The 24911-nt window shown below is 45.8% G+C and overlaps 1 protein-coding gene across 2 annotated transcripts in view; it reads right to left on the reverse strand.

Moving 5' to 3' along the window:
• Window positions 1-24911, reverse strand: part of LRIG1 (leucine rich repeats and immunoglobulin like domains 1) — a gene marked incomplete at its 5' end in the record, with an annotated part of 95601 nt that overhangs the window by 55723 nt on the left and 14967 nt on the right. For both annotated transcript variants that reach the window (XM_082321798.1, XM_082321797.1), the window contains one exon: window positions 2637-2708. In XM_082321798.1, the coding sequence (XP_082177924.1) occupies window positions 2637-2708 (72 nt within the window). The remainder of the gene's footprint in view (window positions 1-2636; window positions 2709-24911) is intronic.

Here is a 24911-nt window from a genome sequence, read left to right on the forward strand (position 1 = left end):
CCTTTTCAACCAAGGTATGAGAATGGATGGACCCCAGGGGATTGTCATTAGAGGGAGCCACCAAAGGAGAGGAGAGAAAGCATAGGTGTACCTGAAAGTAATGTCCCACTCCAGCCCCTACCACCTGAGCCTCCCTCAGCACAAAGCTACTTATTTCAGAGCATGTGGGATCATAGGGTTGCGTATCACTGAGTCACTAAGTTTCATCCCGCACAGACTTAAACTTTTAAGGGGAAAAAAGCTTTAAAAAAAAAAAAAAAAAAAACCAAAACAAAAAACACACAACCCACAAGCAACTGCCTAAACCCAGGGAAAGGGAAAAGTGTAGGGTAAATCGAGCTATTACTTTACTACAGTCTCAGTAAAGCAACACAAAGAATTCAAGATAAGCCATGAAGTTTAAATCTTTCGGTTTACAGACATTTTCTTAAAATCAAGGGAAAACAAAAGGTTTTCAAAATATCTCGCACTAATTATTCACATACAGAGACACGCACAGAGCTTTGAGCCTCATCTGTAACACTCAGGAACCACAGGCACCATGTTTGAAGCATCATGGGAGGTTTCAGGTCTTATCAATGCATCTATTATTTGGGGCAATCTCTTTCCCTGAGGGTGACTTGGTTTGCCCAGCACACACAGCAAAACACTGACTTGCTCTCAAGACATGCCACAGCATGATGCTTATTTCATGAATGTTTGTAAAGTGCTTAAAAAAACCTCAGAAAGGAGATGCTCTGGCAGTACAGATGTGGTTCTTTGTGAAATTCAGTTTATTTCAGTGGTCTGTGGTTTAGCTGTTATTCAAAAGCAACCAAGACTGGTAGATAGGGCTTTTAATAGAGCTTCTCCCTCACACTTTCCAGAGCCTGCCTTTCAGGCTCTGCTCCAGACCTCTGCCTCCCCGTCCAGTCTCCCATTTCTGACTACTCCCTTTCCCTCCTACTCACTCCTCTCTCTCTCCCTTTTCCCTAACCCTGCCTGTCTGATACAGCAAGCAGCTCTTATCTACACCATTACTTTGTGGGCTGCATCACTTAACTCCCCCGAACCCCAACATCTTTTTTTAGTAGCTGGTTGTTCAGTGCAAGGCTTGTCCTGCTCTCGATGCATGCAACGCTTTGCACAAGGGAGCTCCCCACCTACGGAATCAGAAGCCATACACATTTCCCAGCCCCACGCTCCCTGAAGTCACATGCCTTCAGACACTTCCACAAATAAAAGCTATTGCTAAGCCACAAACATGTTAGGGTAATTCTAAAGTCTCATGGGATCAGGGCTGCAATTCTCTTCTTTAAGCACAGAGTAATTTAAGGCTTTCCACAGTTTAAAGAAAAGTTGAGAAAACAGATCCTATAGGCAGCGTTTTGCTGACCTGCATCACTTTCTCTCCCCTCCCTGACTGCTCTCTAGGATGATCGTGATGAACTGATTTCAGAGCACTGCAGTCATTCCTGATGTATATTCCTCACTTAACCATGATCCCTACCAAGTCCCTACTACTAGTGCAAGCAGGGGAGCCAGGGGCAATCAGGCCAAGGGAGAGACGCTACACTAACCCCCACGGTCCAACCCTGCAGCCATCGGTCAGGCAGAACTCCCACTATAGCAAACCCTTTTCCCTATTTAAGAATCACAGGATCTGGCCCCTCCACGAGCCCCAGAGCCAACACTTAATGAAAACAGAAGACAAGAGAAAATGCACGATGTACACAGAGCACTGTATTGTTTCTGAAAGGAAATGTTTTTTCAGTTTCCCATGAGGCATCAGTAGCTCTTCAAACAGAGCCCAAACCTCAAGTATGCCAGCGATTCAACATTCAAACACGAGCTCATTACCTCAACCCACCGCTTGCAATTTTAGTCACTTTCATTTTTCAAACCCCAAAATCGGAGCTCCAGGGATCAGTGTGAATAGCTGACAGACGCAGCTCCCCTGCGAGTGTAACTGCTGAGCATGAACACCGATCAGGAGCTAGGAAATCCTGCGATTCCCCAAACAAGGTTTCTTTTACCAGCAACAGGGGTCTGGCACAGCCACCCAGACCTTCACCAGCTCCTTCTCTTCCCTCACCAAAGCAGAAGACAGCTCTGCTGTTTTAGCCTCTCCTAAGAGACTTCAAACAGAATTTGTTCTGGTTCCAAAAGGAGCACAAATGTCGGAGAGGAGGAGACACAGTTAAGTGCTTTGTTATCCACTACACTACACCTTTGTTTCCTGGGAGATTTGGGTTAGGTTGGCATCAGGTATCACAATCCAGGCTGTTCTGCCTTGCTTCAGGGTTATCCTTTCAGCAAGGACCTTTGTGTGTATGTTCAGGTGTGTTAGCTGAACTGCTCCCTCAGAGCATTGCACAAGACTGAGGGAGGCAAACTCCAATGATTTCCAATAACAGCTATGCTGTTTTAACTGGGATGTCGTGTTCTGCTAATTGATTAGTTTAAAAAAAAACAAAACAAAACAAAACAAAACAGCACAGGTACAATATGGAGGAAAAAAACCTCCACGCCAAGTCGGATCTGCTCATTCAAGTTAGCTAAAGGGAAGTACTGTCTTAGAAAACCATATACCATTTCCTCCTGGCCCACAAGCTGCCCTGGCAAAATACAATTAAAACCTTTGAAGGAATACTCACACTTCCTGCAGGTTCGACAGCCCTGCAAAGGCAGAAGGATCAATCTCTGTCAACTTGTTGTAGCTCAGGTTTCTGTTAAAATAAAAGACAGTGGGATCAGCATACTGCAGTTACCATGCTCAGCAAAACACAGTCATCTTAATTATTCTGGATTGCACTGGGAGGGTGTTGGTGTTTTTTTTTTTTTTAAACAAGAGCACTTAAACATGGCAGAGCAGCACTTTTCTGCTGAATACAAGTGAGTGAGTTTAGTTCCGTGATCAAAATGTTATCTAGCTCTCCTTAGGCTTCTTCCTCGTTTGCATTAGTGTGGTTTTAATTTGTCTTTATATTACACAATTACATTTATTATTCTTCTATTGGTTATTCCCAACCACAAAACTAATCACAGATGAAGAGGATATTTCCTGACAAATTCAAGTCTGAACTGAAACAACAAACCTGCTAAATAGTTTATAGCTATATTCACATGGAGTATTTTTATATACCACTCTGTGTTACATACAAAATACACACACAGGTATGTACACTTACTATGTGTAAACATAAAATATAGTTATGTTTTCTAACAAGATGATAGTATTAGCATATCACTAAATGTTTTTTTAATCAGCGATTACAGCTTTCAGCCAGTCACGTAGTAGTATATGCTTTGGTTCTCAACAACCCCAACCAATGCTTTCCAACTACCCGACAGCCCAAATCTAGATCATATTATAGCCCTTCACTGATGGACGGCAAATAGGTTGTGCTGTACTATCTGAGAACAGCCCGGTGGGAGAGCAGACCTGCCTCGCAGGACATCCCTATTTGGAAATACAGCCAGAGCTCAATATGCTTCTGGAAGGAACGCACTGCAAGGATTGCTAGGGACGGCAAACAGACAAAATAATGCAAATAAAGTACCGACTCCGAACACCACAAGCAAGAGCTTTGCCATGCTCTGCTGTAGCACCACACGGTGCGACAGCGAAGTCTCCACTCCAAGATATGCACTATCAGCACACCGCACACAACAGGTCAAACCTGCAGCTAGGGACCTACCGGTAGGGCACAGATCAATTAAGACCAAGTGACTAATGATGTGGAAATTAACAAATGGCCTAATTAACATGATGTATGCAGTGTTGGCATGTTCCTCCGAGTGTGTAATCTAAAGAGGGAGGAGGAAAATTGATGGGTGGTAGCAGAAAAGCAACCACAATAAGTTGTAAGGAAATTGTGAGGGGGACCTGCTTTAATTTTACCCTGCTCCACACCCTGCTCTAGGATATTATCCTGGGTAAAACGCAACCCTCCTGCCTCCTCTGCAGGGAGGTTACACCCTCTTACTGCACCTCTGAACATCACCCAGAAGATTCATGGCCTGATTTTAGATAAGCCCTCAAACGTTCAGCTGCTTATTCAAACCACCAAGCCAGTCGAACTAGAAAACTGGCCAATCTTCCCTGTTTTGTATATTTTCTTTGTTTTAAAGTTGTGCCCACAGAACCCAAGCAGGCCTGGAGCCCAAAGAGGTAAACAGGACCTAAGTCACCGAGGCACCTACTGAACTTTTACCCACGCTACATGACCGAAGAGCTGAGGGACACAAAAAAAGGGCAGCTGCCAGAAGAGCAGAGACAGAGACCTCCTGTTTTAATTGCTCGTGTTACCCACTGCACTTCGTGGCAATCGAGGCCCACAGCAATGCTTACTAACACCAAGACTTGAAAGGCTACAAAGCTCACCAACTTCACATGATTAGCAGGAAGTGATAAACACCTCTTTCAAGCTAAAAAGCAATTATTGATCACTTGCCCTCCTACAACACATTTATGGGAAGTCCTCGAAGCATCCCCCTGCGCACGGGAACCATTCGATAGTTCTCACGCACACACTGTTCCCCATCATTTCAGATCAGCCAGCTCTGAAGACAGCTCCTTGCATCTTGCCTGAAACGTTCAATTTTTTGCCAATACCTGCTGTGAAAGAAGGCTCTACAAATCAACAGCACAAGCTGGCTCTTAACAGAATCTAGACCTGAAGCTACACAGGAGTCTAAAACCTAACCAAGCATCTAGTTTTAAAATATGCTGTCCTGTAAGCCCCTACTGTCTTTTAAAACACTCAAGAGACCTTTAAATCAATACCAGCCTACAGCAGATATCCATTTCACTATGAACTCAAAGGCATTTATCTAAATAAAAGTCAAACTGCAGTTTAAACTCAGACTGCGTTTGAAAGCCAAGTCCATATTCATAGCACAATTATGAATTAAAGTGCAATTTGCCCACAGATTACATTACTACTTTTTTTTTTTTAAACCACACAGCAAAATCAGGTTGGAGCTTGTCCCTGCCTGATGTACAAGCAAAAAGAGAAAATACAACAGGTAGCGTCCTATAGGCTCAACACAATAAAGATAAAGCTGACACAGAATTACCAGTGACAAACTGTGAGGGGGAAAACACAACCGCGGTCATGACAGTGCATGAATCCATCTGTTTTAATGTTATTTCTATGCCTTCTATTGCTGCAAATCTTTGCATTTCTTGAGGTAACATATTTATCCTCAAAACATTCCTCTGCAATAGGCTAACAGGCTATTTTATGGACCAAGCACTGACAGTCATAGACACCAAACTGATCATCCCTACACTTGTCAAAGGGAACAGATCCCTGTCTTAGCCAATGCTCAAGCACTGAGTGATGCTGATGTGAGCTTCAGAGGTTCAAAAGTGAAAAAACAAAGGTCTTAGTAAATTAAAGGATTTCATGGCCATGGTTTAACATCACCCAAAGTGACCTTCTGGTTATTGTTGCTGCCATTTGAGAAGTCTGAACATCAAAGGCATTGCACAAGTAGCTGGCTCTTCAGATAGCACAATCATATTTTACCTATTCCAGCAACAGAAAGACTCTCTAATGGTTGCTGCAGAAATACAGGTGAACCCCACCTTTTCATATGCCCAAGTCTTCAGTCCTCCCCATGCTACCTGCTCCAACTGCCAGCTATCCTTGCCAAACACACAATACGCTGTTCAAAAGTCAGTGTGGAAATGAAAGCTAGAAATACAGGGTCAGTGCAAAATAAACAGGAGGCTTGAAATTAAATGGATACACCAAAATAAACAGTTTACCCAATTTCTGAGACTAGTTGTATTTTAACTTACATTAAAATGTCCAGGAATTTCTAGCCTGAAGCATTAGCAATCAAAGGATGTGTTTCCCAGAACGCAGATCCCCTCACTAGACAGTACTTGGCATGCTAGTCACAGCATGCAAATGGGAGAAAGAATTAACGTGCTCCGATAGATAGATCACTGGGACTGGGAGTCAGGAAACCTCTGTCTATTCCTGGCTCTCTTAATCTCCTGCTGGGTGACCGGGTCGTGTCACATCACCTCTCCAGAGCTTTTGTTTCCACAGCCACCCTTTGTCTGTCTTGTCTATTTAGACTGTAAATAAAATTGAGGTAGGTATTGTCTCGGTTTGCCCGATGCTGATGAAGTGAGGCCTCAATCTTGGTTGGGCTCCAGTAATGCAAATAAAGAAGAGAACTCAAAACTTGAGGTCACGGGTGCATATGACGCTCCCCCACCACAAAGTATAGATCCCAAACGTACAGCAGTGCACAAAGTGATGCAGGGGCTGTAACGTCCCCATCAGCTCGGCCTCTCCAGGCCAAGCAGGCCAGCAATGCAGGCTGGTTGGCGATGCCAAGCTTGGGGGCACAGCTGTCCTGTCGCTGGAAGCGGTCACATTTCTGCTCTCCCACAGCACAGAACGCGCTCCTTCTCAAGGAGCCCCTTGGTCTGATGCCATGCAATAGTGCAATGGCTCACACTCAGCCGATGTTTCTGCCATCAGTGTTCTAAGATGTCTTCTCCAGAGAAAAGGAGCCCTCAAAGCCCAAACCCTGTCCTTTGCCAAATCAGCACTCCCCTAGACCATCTGAGATATCTCAAGTGCTCAGCATCTCTTCTGGCAGCTTATAAAGCATCATCTACAGTGTTTTGTACCAGTCCCAAGAGACCCTGTCTTTGGTGTGCAGTCAGCCCATTTCCTGGCACCTGCATCTGCAGATGGGGTTAGCTGTGCCCAAGCGTGGGCATACCCACGCAGAGCACGGACTGCCCAGTGTCCTGCCTGCTTCCCTGCATGGGCCCATGTTTCTGTTGAGGTGCTCATGGAAGGGTATTTTCATCCCTCCAAGGCAACTGTGGAAAGAAAACAGAATTCAACAGACAACCTACCTAAGTCCTGGACAAGAGGAGCCTGGGCTCCAGGGAAGCATCCTACAAAGGTTCTACAGATTGCAGAAAAGAGCCACCAATTTGAATGGCCCTAATGTTCAGATTGTTTTTTTCCCTGTTAAATAGAACCTGGTCTGAGGTTTGGATTTTTTTTTTTAAACTATAGTTTGACTTAATGGCATGAAAAGTGCTCTGCACATTATTTATCCATTGCATACTACTTCAAGTCTTCCTTGTATTGGTTAATCCAACAATGTAGGGTTTTTCCCCTCCTGTCACTAAAACACCCATGATCAGGAACCGAGAGCATGTTAAATGAATATGGGAAGGGCCCTGGTTCTGTCTATTCATCCATTCCAGCCTCTAAATAAGAAAGCAGTGTTTGCCTTTAGTTAGCATTGTGAAAACGGCACTGTGGATCACTGAACATTGCATGCAGAGACTGAAAGGAAAGCCTTGTTCAATATAACTAGGTACATACCCTGCCTTGAAACCACCTCCCAAAAGTAATAATGCTGTCACATAGAGAGTCCTGCCTGCCAGCGAGGAGGGATCAGTCGGCTCTTTGAATCGTGAGACGCCAATCTTGCCTCCTTGGGCAAGGTGCAGCATAGACCAGGGTTCACGCAGAATTGTTGGCTCTGCTTTGGGAACTTGGCCAGTGGGGAGAAAAGCCACCTCTCTTTTGAAAACAGAAGTGCCTGGCTGACTCACCAGACAAAGGAATAGACAGACATGTGGCTCCTGGTCTCTGCTCACCACGATGATGGCTGAATTCTGTTCAGCAAGGTGAAGGTTTCCGACCCTTACATCAAAACCATTTATCTGTCAGTGCAGAAGATTATGTCAAAAGCATTTCTGCACCTTTTGATGACAGGCATTGGAGAAAAGGAGGATGGCTCAAAGTTCCGCCACTGCCAACTGTGGCTTTCATTAAACACTTTGTCAACCATTGTCATAACACAACTTTTCATTGCTCCTGCACAAAAGGGAGCCGAGGGCCCAGAACAATCGGGCCCTGCAATAGAAATTCCTCTGGCTAATCTGTCGAAAGATAGCTGCCTAGTCCGCAGCTTACTGAATAGGCACCATCCTCTTCCCACATGTTTGTAGATGGCTTTACAGCACTGGGATGGAGGCCCCATACACACTTGATTGGGTATGAAAAGCATGGCTGCAGCTGAGTTAGCTTGTGGATAAGGGCCAGGGGACCAAGAGAGGGAACACATTGCCCATTCTACAAGTATACAGCTGTGCAGGGAAGAAAACACACTTGAATTTCTCTTTTAAACAAGCTTGTAAGCTCCCAGAGAGATAGCAGAGTCCTCACAAGCAGTGACACGCAAGGCTTAACACCAAAGCACAAAGCAATCAAAGACTGCAAGGATTCAGGTGGTTGTATGGACTGTAAGGACAGAAAGAAAGGGCTTTAGCCCATTTTTTTTCTTGTGCAAAAGACAGGCCCTGAATCCACTCAATTGAGGGAAGAGTGGCCCAACAGCTACTGCAGCTAGTGCAAGCTACCCACAGCTGCGCTGCACGGCAACACCTTCCCTTAAATGGGATTTTTTTCAGTTCCCCCTAAAATGAATGGCCACTAAATGGAGCTGCATAAGCCACCACAGTGATGAGAGTCAGAAGGAGCTTTCACATACTAGATGCGCAGTCCTTAATTACCTTCTGAAAGACTTCTTGCAGATTCCTTTGAAGTGGCTGATGCAGCGCCAGAAGCGGAAGCCTGGACTCGGAGAATCACTCACCCAACCCACCACCACCATTCCCAGGCTCCCTTTGAATCTGCCTGATAAACTGATAGAAAACCACAGACTCTTACACCCCTCGGCTCCCTCATCACTCTCACCTCTATTCCACTGCTCCCAAACTCAGCCTAACAGGCCTGCGGTCAGGAAGGACAAAGAACAGTAATACATCTTTGCTGAAGGATGCACTGAAGGGCTCTGCACCCACGCTACATCTTGTGGTTCAGCCAGCCTCAAGCAGGAGCTCCCACGCTGCTGAGCAATACTCCAAAGGCTGGACTGACGGGGCTGCGCAGCCTCTGGGATGCTCATGTTCCTGAGAGGCCCATGGCTGCATTAAGCAGCCCTCATGATTTCATTTGCTGTGTACCCCAGGGGGCTCTGCCTGCCTGTGCAAGGCACCCGGCGTACAAGAGAAGGGACACTGCTAGGGCACAGAAATGTCCCATGCCAAGCATCAGCAAGAGTTACCTCCTAAAAGGAGGCAAGAACAACAAAACACAGGGCACCAGAGAGGTGAAATGTCCCAGCTTGCCGCTCTAAGTGCTTCAGAGAGAAGGGGACTCTGGAGGACACGGGAAGGACAAGCGGGACCCACGTGGGTGAAGCTGTGCCCCATCACTGAGAGGTCCTGTTAGCAGCTAACCGAATGTGCTCACTCAGGCTTTACTTATGCCCTAGCTCAAATTAGCAGCAGCAGCATCATATTAGCTTGGGTTAATAGCCTGCTCATATAAGGGGCTTTATGTGCAGAAGGGAGTCAACTTAAGGGCAACCCTCAAGCCATAATATGAGCTAATTTGACAGTGAAGACAAACTTTGAGAGGTCATCCAGACACCAAGAACACTGCACCATGAATCACTCAGTCATGACCAACAATACTGTCTAAAGGAAATTCCTGTAGCATGATCACCAAAGAATCAATACCACGCCGATTCCAGCAGATGCACGCAGTCATTAATGCAAAGAATACTAATTAAAACCACATCAGTGAGAAGCATTGTGCTGGACTACACTTTAATTTAGCATGTGGTTGATATGGTTCAAGGAATTAGGGGAATTACCTTCTTATCTTGAAGCAAATTTCAGGGACGCATTTTCAGCCCCGGCCCTTCCTCCTGCTCTGCACTCAGAAGCGCACAGAGACCACACATCTGGCACGTAAAGATGCCCGCACGTACAAGCCTCGTAAGCGATCACCAGAGCTGGTCTGCTCGCATGAGGCTGCAAACATAAATATCTCTATTATTGTTGGCTCCTGGCTCCAACAGGCAGCACGGGAGAGCAACCACGCTCTCCGTGGCTGAGGAGGGGCAGAGGAGTCCTTCGCAGGAGCACTGGCTCACACCACGCCGCTGCTGGGGCTTCTATATCTCCTACAAGAAGGAGCTCTTACACGCTTATTTGTCTCTTTAAAAAGGGCACTATCAGGTTATTTTAGGCCCTGTTTGGTTTACACAAACGTGTTTTGACAAAACCTAGGATCCCATTTCCTCCTATTTTAATAACCTTAGCAAAACTGAAGTGGAGCTCTTTTCTGCCCTTTTTTTTTTTTTTTTTAATTTTGCTTGGAAGACCATCTCTTCCAAACACCCCAAATGTTTTAATTTTTTCTTAAAGAAGAAAAGATTAGCTTCAGCTTAATCTACATAATCACACACATACGCAAATACACCACAATATATGTGCAAAGCACTCGGGTAGCTCAGGTGCTTACGGACCTCTTGCTATGCCTCTGCAGCATCAGGAGACACACGAGGATACTCATTTCACCACGGCTTGATCCTGGTCCACTCAACAAGAGTTTTCTCAGTATTTCAACTGCTCCGCAATCCAAAAAAAGTAAAGTGAGATTTCAAGAAGTGAAGTAATTTGAAAGTCATCCAATGGCCTCAGTGGCGGTGAGGACTGTGAGCCCTTGTCTCTGCAGAGTGCCCCACCGGCCCCAGCAGCGCTTGTGGCTGGGGACCCGGACAGCCTTTCCCGGCAGCCAGCAGGGACCCAACCAACAGAAGATGGCAGGACAAAGCAAGCATGAATGACAAGGTATTCAACAACGCTTTCTCTGCTTCTGAAAAAAAAAAATACTAGCAGCAGCCACATAGCTCGCAGTTACTGAGGGTACAAACCCCCCCATTAGGACTGCATGTTCCTCTGCTCCTAATAAGACAGCCCAGTCAAAGGCAGTATTGTACACAGGGAACACTGCAAGGGTTAGAGCAGGTGGTATTTAAATTGCAGCAATTTTTCACTTTATTTGCTGCTTCTATTAAGCTGCATTGCCTGAAGGAGACTGATCCTCTCCAAAACACACTGAGCCATCAGCTGCAAGGATTGCCTCGAAGCAAAAACACATTTCAAAGCGGGCATGGACATCTAAATAAAAATAACTGTATTTAATTTAACATAAAGCAATCCCGGTTTGCCACCTGTGACAGGTAAGAAATTGGAAGGAAAAGCAGGATGTGGAAGGGTTTTTTTTAACCCACAAATAAAACTCCACCCTTCATCTGCCCAGACACCCATAGGGTTTGTTCTGGGATTATTGTTTTAATTAAAGTGCTACCTACTGTCATGAGAAAGACACATCCTAAAACCAAAACCCTGCAAGCTGTTTGCTCCACTGCGTAGGAGCAAACTCACCTTTTTCTAATTTGATGGCAAATTTCTTTCTCAGCAATTCTGCCTCCAGAAGGCAAAGCACACCATGTCTTAAACCGCTGAAGTGAGGGCTGGAGGCCTAGCGCATAAACAAAATACTCGCAAAACAAATTGCTCCTGCTTCCATCACCACTGTGTTTCTTCAGTAAATCAATAAAGGCCATGACTTCTTTACTAACATTTTCAATTAAGGTTCCCCACTGTGTATTCAACATACTAAACCAATTTATTGAGGATTAACAACTATATAATTTACTATACATGTCTACCTTAGAACAACTGCTAAGCCTCCATTAACTGATAACTAGAGCTACATTGATAAAATCAGCATTAAGTACTATTTACAGTTTCAAAAATTGCTACTTCTGCAAAGCAAATATTTTTAGCTGAAAGTTGTGCAATTTTTCACAAGTACTCACAGCAGATAAACCATGTTAAACCTTTGGCTTTTTCAGATGCTTGGAAAGACACGCAGCAATACGTTCAACTGCTGGCAACCTAACCCTCCCGCCACATGACTTTGCAAAATCCAGCTGTGGGTTACAGGTCGAGTGCAGATGGAAAAGAGAGAATTCAGAAACTCCCTGAACGCTGTTCAGAAGTTTCTACGGTTTAAGAAAACATCCGAGGTCAACAATCATTCAATAATAGCCAATAATCCATATTTTAAGATACATTTTCTCTTAAAACATAGAATTACAATGTGCTCTGCTCTCTTTGGGGATGCAAGTGGTTTCAATCGTGTCCGCAAGCATTTCTGGTAAGCTCAGAGCGCTTCACTAGCCAAGACGACATTTTTCCACCGCTCCAACACCGCTGTTTATCAGAAATATTAATTCAGTAAATACACCACCAGGCACAGCTCTCACGGTGCCACTAACCAGCAGCACCGTGCTTGCGTACGCTGCACGCCGGGAAGGGAGGGCACCAAACCCTAATGCTGAAGTTTCGGCATGCATCTGGCATCGCCCCTTTGCGGTGCCCGTGATGAGCGGGGCTTGGCCGTGCCCGGTCCAGTGGCAGCGCCGGGCACAGCACCGCCCAGCCGCGCCGGAGCAGAGCCCAGTCAATCATTAATGGTGAGGAGAGGGCAGGCAACCTGCTCCCACGGTGTTTGCTCAGCGCTTCATCCTCTCGCGGTTCTTCTTATTAATAGTTAATCAGGAAGGACCGATCTGCCCCCAAAAAACACGCTCGCTTGGAAGCGACACAAAGGAATATTTGTGAGCTGGTTAAGACTAGTCAGGCAAAGAGTCGGGGGAAAAAAAAAAAGTCTTAGAAAAACAGCATGCAGATTCCTCCTGCAGCTTGGGCGTGGGGGCCCACCAGCTTGCTCCTGCCTCTCCTGCACTCGACTCTGCTTTTTGACACCCCGGAGAGGGGCTGCATCACCTCCCACCCTCGTATAGCAGAACAGCGCAAAAGCAAAGAGGCATTTCCCAGAAAGAACCGCTGTTCTCCATCGGCCCAGGCTGGCCACGCTACACCGCTGTTTCACAGGTGGCTGCTCCTCATCAGCCACCCAGTGCATTTGCTGTGCCATCATCTAAGAGATATCTGCTGACATTCTGACTTGAATCTCTGCCTCGTTAGAGCTGCTGCAAAATTTAACAAGCTAACTGACCGGAGCCAAAGCAGCCAATTTGGCTGTACCTGCCAGGACAGAGGCAGTGGTCATCCCTCCTGGCTCTGCTCCCCTCTTCCCACCTGACAGCAATAACCCCAGTCTCACAAAATAGCTGGACAACTCTGCAGCTTTCTACAGTGGAAATAAATCCCTTTCTGGTCCTAGCAGCAGTCCGAGTGGGATTACAACACTGGACTCTGTGCTATGCCCACCACAAACTCCCTCAGTTTAAAATCCACGCAAGCAAGGACATTCCCTGTACTTTTCAAAGCCATGGGCTGAAACTGAGAGGCTGACCGAACCCAAAGATCTTGCACGTGGAGAGGAGTGATGTATATACCCTCAAAGCATCAGAGGAAGGACCTACGGGGCAGTTACTGGCTGGAGCACTGCATGTTGCAGAGCCAGCTCTAATCCCCCAGAGGTGTGAAAAAAAACACATGGCAAGACAGCGCTCCATTTTCAGTTTAATAATAGTTCTTTGAAATAAAGAACAGCATTTTAAGGGCAAGACATGCACATTTTAAGCTAAAAAAGCCTAAGCTGGCCATCCTGGCTGGAGGCGTGTGGTTTACACAGGCATCTACCCTCTCCCCTTTTGAGTAATCAATGTCCAATCCTAATGCACTTTCATTCCAAGCACTTTGTATTGCCAATAAAGCACTGAACAATTTAATGGATTTCTAACCCCAAATTGGAAGCTGTACTGCATCCAACTGACTCAATTTGTTCAGTCTTAGAGGAAGCCCTGGAACAAAATGCTAGAAATAAAACCACATGCACTGATAACATTACAGAAATAGATACACCAAGAAGCAAATGTTCTGTCCCTTTATTTTATCTGACCTCCAACCTGTTTTAATTGACCTTCAAGATGGAAAGGCTGCATTTAAAAGAAGCCATTTCCACCTAGATCAAGAGAAATAAAAGCCAAGCTATATATAATGCATTTGCTGCAAAACAAGGCAAATAAATCTACCATGAAACTACCTTTCACTTGACAATGAAAAGCCAGGAGAGACTTTCAAGTTAATTTACTCCATATTTTAGATCCTAAGCAGAGCTATTTTCCTCCATGAACTTCTCTCTCTGCACATGGCCCAAAAACAGCAGAGACAGCTTCCTCTACCCTCACCTTATCACAAACTATAGCACTTGATGGCAGACAGCTGTGTTATCACCTTTGGCTAGCAAGAGGCTGAAGAAGCAGATCACAGAGGCAGTGGTGCGATGCCGCAGTTTCCAAATGGTAGCCCACAGCGTACCTCCTGCCAGCAGGTCAGATACTGTTTGACATGGTAGACACTTTCCTGACGTTGATTCTACATGTAAGTGCCCACTGTAATTACAACAACTAGGACCAAGAATATGACATTCCTCCAGAAGATGTTCTTTATTTTACAATGTGCTGCAGAAAGCTATATTCCTGCCTTGATGTTGAGAGCAGGGTCATCTATCAGAACAAGCATTCATACTTTTTTTGGCGTAACTCCTGTATTGGTGTTTACAGCTAGGACAGCAGCAGGATACCTGCAAGGATTTCAAAGCAGATAAAGCTGGTACTCGAGTCTCTGCCCAAAGAAGCCAAGGGGATGGTTAAATCTGTTGTTGCTTTCCATTACATGCCAGTCTTCACATTCCTTATATACAGCAGAATGTCACAAATAAGCATATATTCTTGCTTAAATAACTTTCACATGTACATGACTTTCACTATGTGAATTTACAGACACATACGCAGGTACAAACACAAACAAGTACACATCTATAGCAATGTACACAGGTAGAAAGGTTTTGCCAAGAGAGTTCAGGAGAACTGTACAGCTTATGATTGAGTTGTGAAGAGCACTAGTAAAAATCTTTATTACACTCTGCCCCAGCATATAATGCCACATCTTTTACAGAAGCACTATTTTAAAAATGTTTGAGAGCTTTACAGTTTTTATTGGTGCTATTTTTCAACTCCTTCTACTTACAAAGCCAGACTGCTTTATTAGTGCAACTCAAACTGCAGAAAAGACTCAGAGAGAAGAAAAGTTATAGCCAATAAAATTTTAGAAAGTTCTTCAAATGAGCTTGCTCTTCCTAAGTCCAGTATCTCAGAACTTCCCAGGATTAAGACAGCTATTTCCAGTGGCTACAGCTTTTTGCTCTTTGGTTCTCTTAACCTTTCAGGAGCCCTGGGCAAATGGAGCTCTGGGCAGAGCAAAGGTGAAGAAGCCAGTTAATGAGTCCACGCTTGCTCCTGCTCACCACACTCCTGGTCGGGGCACTTGAGCTCAGCTCAAACCCTGCATTAGCATCAGTCAGGTGCCAAAGCTGAGCACACATTTCGCCTTCAGATCAGAAAGGTATTTTTTCATCTACTTCAAAGGGCTATGATGTACTTTGCTGGATGGATGCCTTGATTTATTATTCAATGAACTCCCTCGGATTTGTGCAATTTCTCAGCTAAAAGCATCACAGCTAATTCAAAGGAAGGGCAGATGTTAAGGTTGAATCAAGGAACAAGCTTTCTCTTCTATAGATTTTTATCCTTTCCGTGTTGTCAGGGGTTGGGGGACGACAACACACTTCCTTATTCTTTTGCTACAGGAAGCAATTAAGGACTCAATCTCTTGCAAAACTGCTGGATTCAGAAGGTATTTGAATAAGCTCATTTCATCTTCTTTTGACTATTATTACTGGAATCATACTGCTCCACTTGGCATTTGAGATCAGATTTTTTTGCTCTGTCTTAGCTTTTGCCCACCAAAAGGTGTGTATATGCCAGTGGAGGCTCCGGTCCCAGCTTCAAGCACAGGGAACCCCTTCATCTGAACAAAGGCTGCATCCAACAACAAATTCTGCAGGAAGACACTAAAAGGCGGCCAGATCCTTCCCTCTTGCTTCGAACCCATCCCACTCAGGCATAACCTAAAGTGGATGCCATCTTAAAACTGCCTGATGGCTTCTGAAAATTAAAAAAAGTCCCATAACGAAACTGCATGCGGGTGGCCGCCTGACTGCACGGAAAACAGAAAAGCTAACACTACTATTAGGCCAAGAACAGAAATATCCTTTCGCTTTTCCAAGTGGTCCTTGCAAGCCCAGGCGCCATGCCAAGGAGCTCACCATTCACTACTCACACTGTACCTCTCATGGGGCAAAAGGCATATTGGCTTCGCACCAACACCTCGCACTCCAAAAAGCAATTATTTGAAAAACATGAATGCAGGAGGTGCTCCCAAGGTTTGCTATTGCATGGGGAGGGCCACAGGTGTGTTCACTGCTTGGAGAATTCAAACCATGTCCTTTTGAGAGCAGATAAATGAATCTCTATGAAGAGAATAAAGAGAAATGTCACCATTTCATGGTAATCAGAAAAAGAATTCTCAGGGTCCATGGAAAGCATTGCTGCTCTAAGCACAGACAGCAATGGAAAAAGAAGTGCAGCACTTCATGCTCAAAAGATGAAGAGATCCTGAGATGAACCATGATGGAAAACCCAAGACACCACACAAGCGGGGTCATGGGAGAGATGAAAGAGGACAAGTCTGAGAAGACCAGAGGGTAAGAGCACATCATATGGTTGAAAAACCACAGAAAAGAAACACCCATGGAGCTCACTACCACATTTGTGAAGCCACCAAGAGAAGATACTGCTTCTCCTCTGGGCAGGTCACAACATGGCTGTTAGCTGCACAGTTTTCTCAGTCCTTCCTAAAACTGGGCATTGTCAGAAGCAGGACCCTGGGCTAGACAGGCCACTGACTCGTGGCAGCATGGGAGCACGCGCTAATGTAGACTCTGTATTCCAAACCTGGCTCGAGTACAGCAACGCCACATTAAAAAACAGATTTTCCTCAATTTGTCACAGCAAGCAAGGTATGAAGTAAAAAAACTTTCTGCATCTTCCAAACACACAGGCTCTCCCCCTGAAGTCTTTTGCAAACCAATGAAAATTGTGTAAAAATAAATTGTAGTGCATTTTATAGGGGAAAATAACTCCACTGCAACTGAAAACACATAATCCAGCTTTTCTCTAACAAAACCTACAGGAAATGGTTCTGCAGAAGTTAACTAAGTGATACTGAACTTTCTCCAGAGTGTTGTATAGGAAATAACACTGCAGAAATGACTGCCTGATTTAACCTTTTGTCCAGACTATGCTACAAAGCCGTACTACAGAGGTATCTGGCTGATGTTAACAATCCTCTGGTGTATTCCCTAGAACTGCAGCAGAGAAGGCAGGTTATCTCACACATGCTCAGAAACACACCCTTGCCATGGCGCAAAGCCCAGGCAGCCAACTGCTGATGGAAAACAGAATTTTACAATTTTCTCTTTCTGTGGCTGGCGGTTGGTTTTTATTTTGTTTCTTAAAGATGCAAAGAAGTAACGGCTGTGCTGCTGTGCAAAGAGCAGAGCAGATGCATGCATCCCCTGCATCCAGACGTGTGCCAGATTGGCAGTGCAGACATACCAAGGTGTCCCATCTCTCTCTGCCGTCTGTCAGACCATCCATCTGTTTGTTGGAGACCTCATAACACAATACCACAGTATTTCTGGGTGAAACCCCCTTTAGCATCATGTTTCTCAGCTCCACCACTCTTGTGAGCTTTTCCCCCTTTACTCACCACCTCCACCATCCCAGGAGGGTCTGCTTCATGCAACAGTGAGCGCCAGTGAAGTATCTTTTACTCCCAAGGCATCTCAGGAACAGCACGTCTGCCAAGAAATCTGGTGTCAATATTTGCCTGGAGCTCTGCAATCACAGTTACACAGACTGAGCCAGGCTGCCCTCCATCCTTTCTCCCCTGACATCCACATGCTCCAGTGTGGAGAAGGTGTTGCTGCAAAGACCTGCAACAAGCCTGATTTTCAGCCTTTATTTTTTTTATTCAAAAAGGAGGAACTACAGCTTACATACTCTGTCTACTGAATCCCCAATATCTCACTCAGTCTTCACTTTCCATAAAATACAGTGTATGGGGAAAAAAGGTAGGGAAAAGAAACAAAGGCTTTCCACATTTCCACAAAGCTTGGGTTCCTATGTAATTGCTTTAACCAGGACAGAGCTTCAAGAGCTACAGGACATGCTTACTGCTTGATCAGGTTAGCCAGCAGGAAACCATTTTATGGGTTTTTTTTTTTAAGCAAGTTTGACACAACCACTAAAGTTGCTCCAAGACAAAAATAAAAACACACATAGGGGCAAGAGCCAAAAAATAATCCATCTAGAGCAAGGACATAACTCTCTGTTCAGGAGGCTCACAATAAAATGCCCCCCATGGAATGACACTGATTTTGGTAATATACCAGATTGGCCACTGGGAAGGAAGCCAATACACAGCAATACTGCAATCAGCCTCAGGAATTAGCTCTAGTAGCTTTTTTTTTCCTGCAGCCCCATGCTTACGTCAAGTCACATGAATACAATTACATAAACTGTACCTTTTCCATGAACACCTCCTCTTGGATAAAGGTTCTCATTTTACTCCACATAAAAACACTCTCCACAGGTTTATAAGCTTTAATTGCTATGCGAACACATAAAAAGTGCCCAAATAAGTCCATTTAATGGTTACACATTAACTATCACACACCTCCAGGCTTGTGTTATCCACTTATTTGCTAGATCAATAAACTGCTTGTAAGCAAACTTTTTAAAAATGTTGCTGCTGCTGAAAATATTCTGTTCCTGTTTTCAAATAACTTCATGAAATTAACTGGAAACTCCTACCTGTGTCTGAAGTTTTCTACTTAGTTCTGCTAGGGAAAAAGCAAGCTGTTTTCAGCACAAAGCATCAAAATATCTCTCTCCCGTGCTCAAAATTGGACACTGGCCCACAAGGTAATGCAAGAGCAGTGCAATTCTGTGCTGGGAAGGACTCGGGTGAAGAAAAACGTGTGCATGTGTGTGCCTGCAGAGACAGAGATCCTCTAAACCCAGGGAGAAAAGGTCTCTCGGAAACACTGTTAAGCCTGGACAGCCAGGAACAGGGAAGCCTTTTGCATGAGGAGGACAAACAGGAAGCATTAGCAAGAGGCTTTAGGAAACCATAGACCCAAAATACTCTTATCGGCAATTAAAATTAAGGGCATCATCCTCAGTGAATGCACTCCTCCGCCATTCACCTACTGCTGTCCTACACTCACCCCATGGGGCTCTGACAGGCAAATTTGGCCAACAGGGCAGCAGGTAAGGAGGTGACTGCCTGCAGCTGATGCGTGCAACAGCAATGCATGGGACAGCACCAAATAAAACCTTACCACAAGGTACTCGTCTGTTAAACAGCACCTGAACAAGCCACTTAGGAAAAGCTCTGCAAGGCTGCCCGCAGAAGCAAGCCCTCTGCAATGCTCCACACACCTCTGTGGAGGAGGGCAGAAAGCATTTCATTTACTGTCCTGCACCCAAAGGGGCATCAGCAAGCTGGTGCAGCCCAGCTGCTTTCTTGTTATGATGAGAGTAGGCTAAACGCCTGCTAAGTTTTACCTTGGGCATTTACAGATGCCCTCACATGCCATCAACCCACCTGACAGACACATACAGTCAGCAGCAGGGGCACGAGGCCCATTCCTGCATCCCCTGCCTCCTCCGGGACAGGGGAGAGGGCAAGCAAGACTGAGCCAAGAAGTCTGAGAGTGATTAAGTGTTGATCAAATCCAACTATTTCATGAAGTTTCTAGTATACCCAACCAGCTTCAGCAGTCTCCACACTTTGCTGCGAAATCCCTGTGATACTTATGAGAAGCCTGCAAATGGCTCCTTTGTCACTTTTTTTCCTCCTTAATAAGGAAAATGCAGAGTCTGAAACTCCAGAGCTGCCCTTTGACATCCCAGTGTGCTTCTCCAAGCACCCACTGAGTGCTCTCAGTGCGGGCAAGGGCACCAGAGCCCTGCACCTCCTAACTCGCATCCTTCCAGGGATGGATAACACCAGGGCTTTCTCCCTAACCAGCTCCCCTTCCCCAGGGCAAGGAAACATCCCTTCTCCCACGCTGCCCTCCCGGCCTGCTCACTTCCCAGCCCGTCTGCAGACCCACTTCCACAGGGGACAGACAGACAGCAGGCACTTCGCACCTCCCCACCATAAACCTGCCCAGAGCAATTACCCAGCCCAGCTCCAGCTGGGAACACACTGCTGCCTAATTTATAGCAGCAGAGCCACAAGGGCAACAGGCAGCTGGCCCCAGGGCCAGGGTACGCACGGAGAGAAGCCGAAGCCCCACGACAGCAGAGGAAATGCAAACACAGGGGGGCTCGCGCTGCCCGCTCCTGCCTGCCCACCCCCTGCCTGCACCCATTAAAAAAATTAATCCCAATCGTAAAAGCTGGAGCACAGTCTGTATTTCAGGCCAAATAAGGGGAAGCCTTTATAAATAAGGAATCACTTACTATTTAGAAGGGGGATTATAAAGGTTATTTAAATTAAAAACAAACTGCACAAACAAATAAACCCCACTGCCCGCCCCCCCCCAGCCACTGCAGCCTGAGCCCCACATCAGCCTCCTGTTCTGCACATGTTATCGGCAAACCCCGGGCAAAGCACTTCCCCGCTCCACACCATTTCACAATCTGCTCGCTCTGAACCTTACACTACATCAGGAATTAAACAAACATTTCCTCCTTCTCCTTCTTTGGGGTTCCCCCCCCCCCCATCCAGAGCTCGGCTCCAAAGTCCAGCCGGGCAGCAGGCACAGGGTGGAGGTGTAACTGCCAGCACAGGGAGCTCAGCACACTCCCCCCATGTCCAACAGCCCCCCAAAAGCATCCGTGGGGGCAGCTGGCAGTGGTGACAGGGCACACCAACCTCATTACACCAGGTGAAGCAAGAGGAAAGCTGAGGGACAGGTGTCCACTGCAGCCTTCCATGAAAAACAGCCCGCAAAACAGGAGCAGGGCTCTGTGAAACCCCCGGCATTTCTCCCACTGCTCCACTAAGAGAGGATAAATGCACCAAAGCCACCAAATCTCTGTTATCATACAAAAATACAGAATGGGGGGAGGAAACTTGTTTGTAGCCTTGCTCCCAAGGAAGACAAGGCTGCAGACATGTGTCCTTATCCCAAATAGTTTAAAACTGAGAGAGACCAGTGGGGTGGGAAGGGCGAGCAAGCTCCTGCAGGGCTGCAGAGCCTGGGGCAGGCAGGGGAGGGAGAGTGGCCAGGGGCCAACACCCAGCCTTTGCCCCGGGCTTGGGATGGCCTGGGCCCACTGCTGCGGTAAACAGGCAGCCGTGCACACCCCCAAAATACACCATGGACAGCCATGAGGGAAGGAGGGCGATACTAAAACACGATGCAGAGACAACAGAAAAACCTCTGCAGAAGTCAATTAAAACTTAGTCAGCCCTGGAGACAGAAATCCTCAGGAAACCAGACTTCATCTGCCCGTTTCCACACACATTACTGGCGATTACAAGTAACTGCAACAGCAAAGTCTGATGAAAAGTCTTCTCTTAATCCATCCGTATTTCCAAACAGGTTTATGTTACAAATCTGGGGTTTATCTGCTTTGGAAAACACTGCAAGGGCCATAGCAGGGAACCAGTAAAGTGCGAGCATGAGATAAACCAAGGGGCTGAACATGGGAAAACCAAGTCAGGTTGGGTGAATTTTTGTGTGGTTGCTGCTATTTAATGGCAATGCCTCGTTAACATTTGGGATAAAGGAAGCTTTTGTTAACGACCTGCTCTTTCCCTCCCTCCCATACCTTCCCTCAGGGTTTTGAGATCACATTAAAAAAAACAACACATCCCCAAGCTCCTCAAGGGATTTTTTTTTTTTTTTTACAGCAAAGCCAAGGCTGACAAGACTTGACATTCCTGAAATGTCTAAATAGGGGGAGAGGGAGAAACAACAACATTTTTTCAAACCCACTTTATGCATCAGAGACAAGCAAAAATTGGCCCAGGGCCAGTTAAAAAAAATTAAAAATATTTGCAAGATCATCTTAAATACTCCCAATGTTCCCAATGGAAGAGTCCTCAGCTGCACAGCGGACACAAACCCCCGCGCCAAATACTGCACATTCCTGGAGGGAGCTGCGGAGCGGAAAGACATAATCGAGGCGATTGACAAACCACCGCACGCGACTGCTGCTCCGTCCCCAGCCGCCCCGCGGGGACATGCCACCACCAGCAGTCGCCCACAGCGGGCCTTGGGCTCTGCGGTGAAGCCCCTGCAGGAGGCTGGTGGGGACCAGCCTCCCCTTCCAAGCAGGCAGGGAGCCCTTAAAATAAACCACACATCCCAGGGACTTGGTAATGAGCTTTGGATTAAGAAACCTGGCTAATGAAGAGGCAAGAGCCAAGATATTCAATTTCTGCCAAACACCAGGAAAAGCATACCACTATCAGTAGCCGTTATATTAATTAATTCATACACCAGCCCATTTTGTAGCTTTTTCCAGGCTGGAATTTCACTTGCCTGATGCTGCAGGACAGAACTGGGCAAGGGGAAGGGTGCAGATGGAGCACTACAGCTTGCAATAAAACACGCTGAAGGTGATACAAACCAGATGTGGATGGTAACTCCATGCACTCCGAGAGGTATTACAGCTTCATATGCCAGCCACAGCACGCCAAACACTCAGGAGCAAGCACCCATACTGCCAAAACACACTTGAGAGTGGTGAGCACTTCAAGGGACACAGAACAGGTTAGCAGGACTCTGCCGAGTTCACCAGCTAATTATTCTTCCTTGGTTTACTAGCACAGAAATTTGGGCATCAGAGAGGACGGCGGTGTTCCACTTGTGCAATAAACTCCTTTCACCAACATCACTTCACACTTTCCAGAGTGCAAAGTTCACACTGATATTGTTGGCTTTCTCACTCACTGCTTTTTGGCACCATCCCGCCTGCTTGGCTGTTCATTAATATGCAATCAGTACATTAAAGGCTTCGTTCCACAGTCCCAGCTAGGCTGTAACAGCTTTTTCCAGCCAGTGCTGTCTTGTGGGGGACAGAAGTGCAAATGTGTTTAGGTGTTCCTAAATGCTCAAAATTAAAAAAACGCAAACCCTGTATTCCTACCAATTGGGTTTTACAGAACAGGAGATTATCACCATCAATGAAAATAGTGCCCAGAGAAAACTTGGAAAACTATACTGAATTTACTCTCATTCTGCTTTACTCCTTTATGCACCAGTTAAACTACTAAATTTTTGCACAATTTACAGACTGACTAATCATAGCTACATGGCAAAGGCTGCCTAAATACACTAGCGATGAAAAAGTTCCCACCATTTTCATCTGAATGATTGCTAGCCAGGATGCTGTCAACAGTCCCCCCCCCCAAGTCCTACCTGTTTTTTCAGCTATCCCCTAATCTTCCAGATTTGAGCAGCAAGCAGGACAGCCCTGCCTCATTTACTGTCACCGCAGTTGCACGGAAAACCACATCACCATAGACCAAAATTATTTCTGCTCTTTTGGGAGCACTTTTCGAATGGCGCTGCTCCCCACACCCCTCGCTCCTTCCAGCCCCATCACTCCTAGGCCAGTGTGCAACACTCATCCCAACCAAGGAACGGACTCAGCTGAAGTCCCTTGTTGCTCCCTCTACAAGAACAAGCCATCAGATGCTGGCTAATGAGCTCCTCAATTAAATACCGTGTATTTAATTCACAGCATCCTCTTCTCCTCCCTCTGGGCTTGACCATGTCAGCCTCTCATCCAGCCTGTCTCCTCCTGGCCCACCCAGCATCTCCTCCTGCCCTGCTCTCCAAACAGGCAGAGAAAATTTACCCCGGCCTCCCTTAATATATTATTAAATCCTGTCTTATTTTTCTTCCCTAGAAGACTAAACATAGGTTGTTAGTTTAATATAAAACTAAGCACATGCTTGAAAGACAGAGAACAAACAGAGTTTAATCGTAAGGAGTATTAAAAAAGCACTCTAGCTGTTTTAGGTCATTTTAAGACACACTAATAAGTTTCTGTCCCAATTTTCCAAGACTTGCTTATGATGGAGATGAGCCCAACTGGAAAATCAAAATCAAGAATCCCTGAACTCTGAAAAAAGGTTTATCTGAGTTTGGTTCGTATCTGCGCTGAATGCAACACAGCCAAATAACATTTTTCCATTACTTTTTATCACTATTGCTTCATGTTCCCCCCCGCCTTGAGCACAAGGTCACATCAAAATTTCTCCAGGCAGCCCCCAGTCCCATAAATTGTTAAGAGATCTGGATTTACATCAGTGGGATTACATGAGATCAGCCAAATGTGCACATGTTGGAGGGAGAGGGGAACAACACAGCACTTTAAAACTGAAGAGTATTTTTCATTTATAAATAGTTTACATTTTTCGGATTCAGTGGCAGACAACCCGCTCAGGCTGTACCGAAACCAAAGAAATATCATGTGTGAGCACTAACCACAGTGTAACAGAGATAATAAACAACAGACAGGCAGCCATACGCTATGAGGCTAGTGCTTTTGGTAGGGGAGGCAAATTAAAAGGAAAAGAAATACCAAATTCAGCAACCATCACACAGCTAAAGGACCTATTAAATTTCATATGGACCCATTTCTCCAAGTTAGGCTAGAGGAGTAACCTCCACAAGGAAGCCAGCTCACTGCACCCTGCTGTACAAATGGTTGTAGCATCTCTCAGACTTCAGCAGACCATTGCCCCAGCACCAGGGAGGGTCAAAACCAGGCACCTGCAGCAGGGAGGGACAAAGCGATGTCCATGCGGTCACACAAAGCACGTGCACAACACAGAGCATGGGGTGGCACCCGAGTCCCAGGGCAACAGCCTGGGTTAACGTGCACAGGAGCAGTTCAAGTTCTGATCCAAGACAGACCTGGTGCACTTTTCTAAATTATACATAGGAAATGACTACAAGAAACAGGAACCTAAAATACACTGCGCATCTTTGCAACCATGTACCATGTTTTCACACCCCATGAGATTACACTTGCAAACAGCTTGTACTCAACATCAGGCAAGTGAGGGCTGCTACGTGCAAAGCACCTGAAGTCTGCTGGGC

The sequence above is a fragment of the Platalea leucorodia genome (genome assembly GCF_965183815.1).
Source record: "Platalea leucorodia genome assembly, chromosome: 9".
In the NCBI taxonomy this organism is placed as follows: Eukaryota; Metazoa; Chordata; class Aves; order Pelecaniformes; family Threskiornithidae; genus Platalea; species Platalea leucorodia.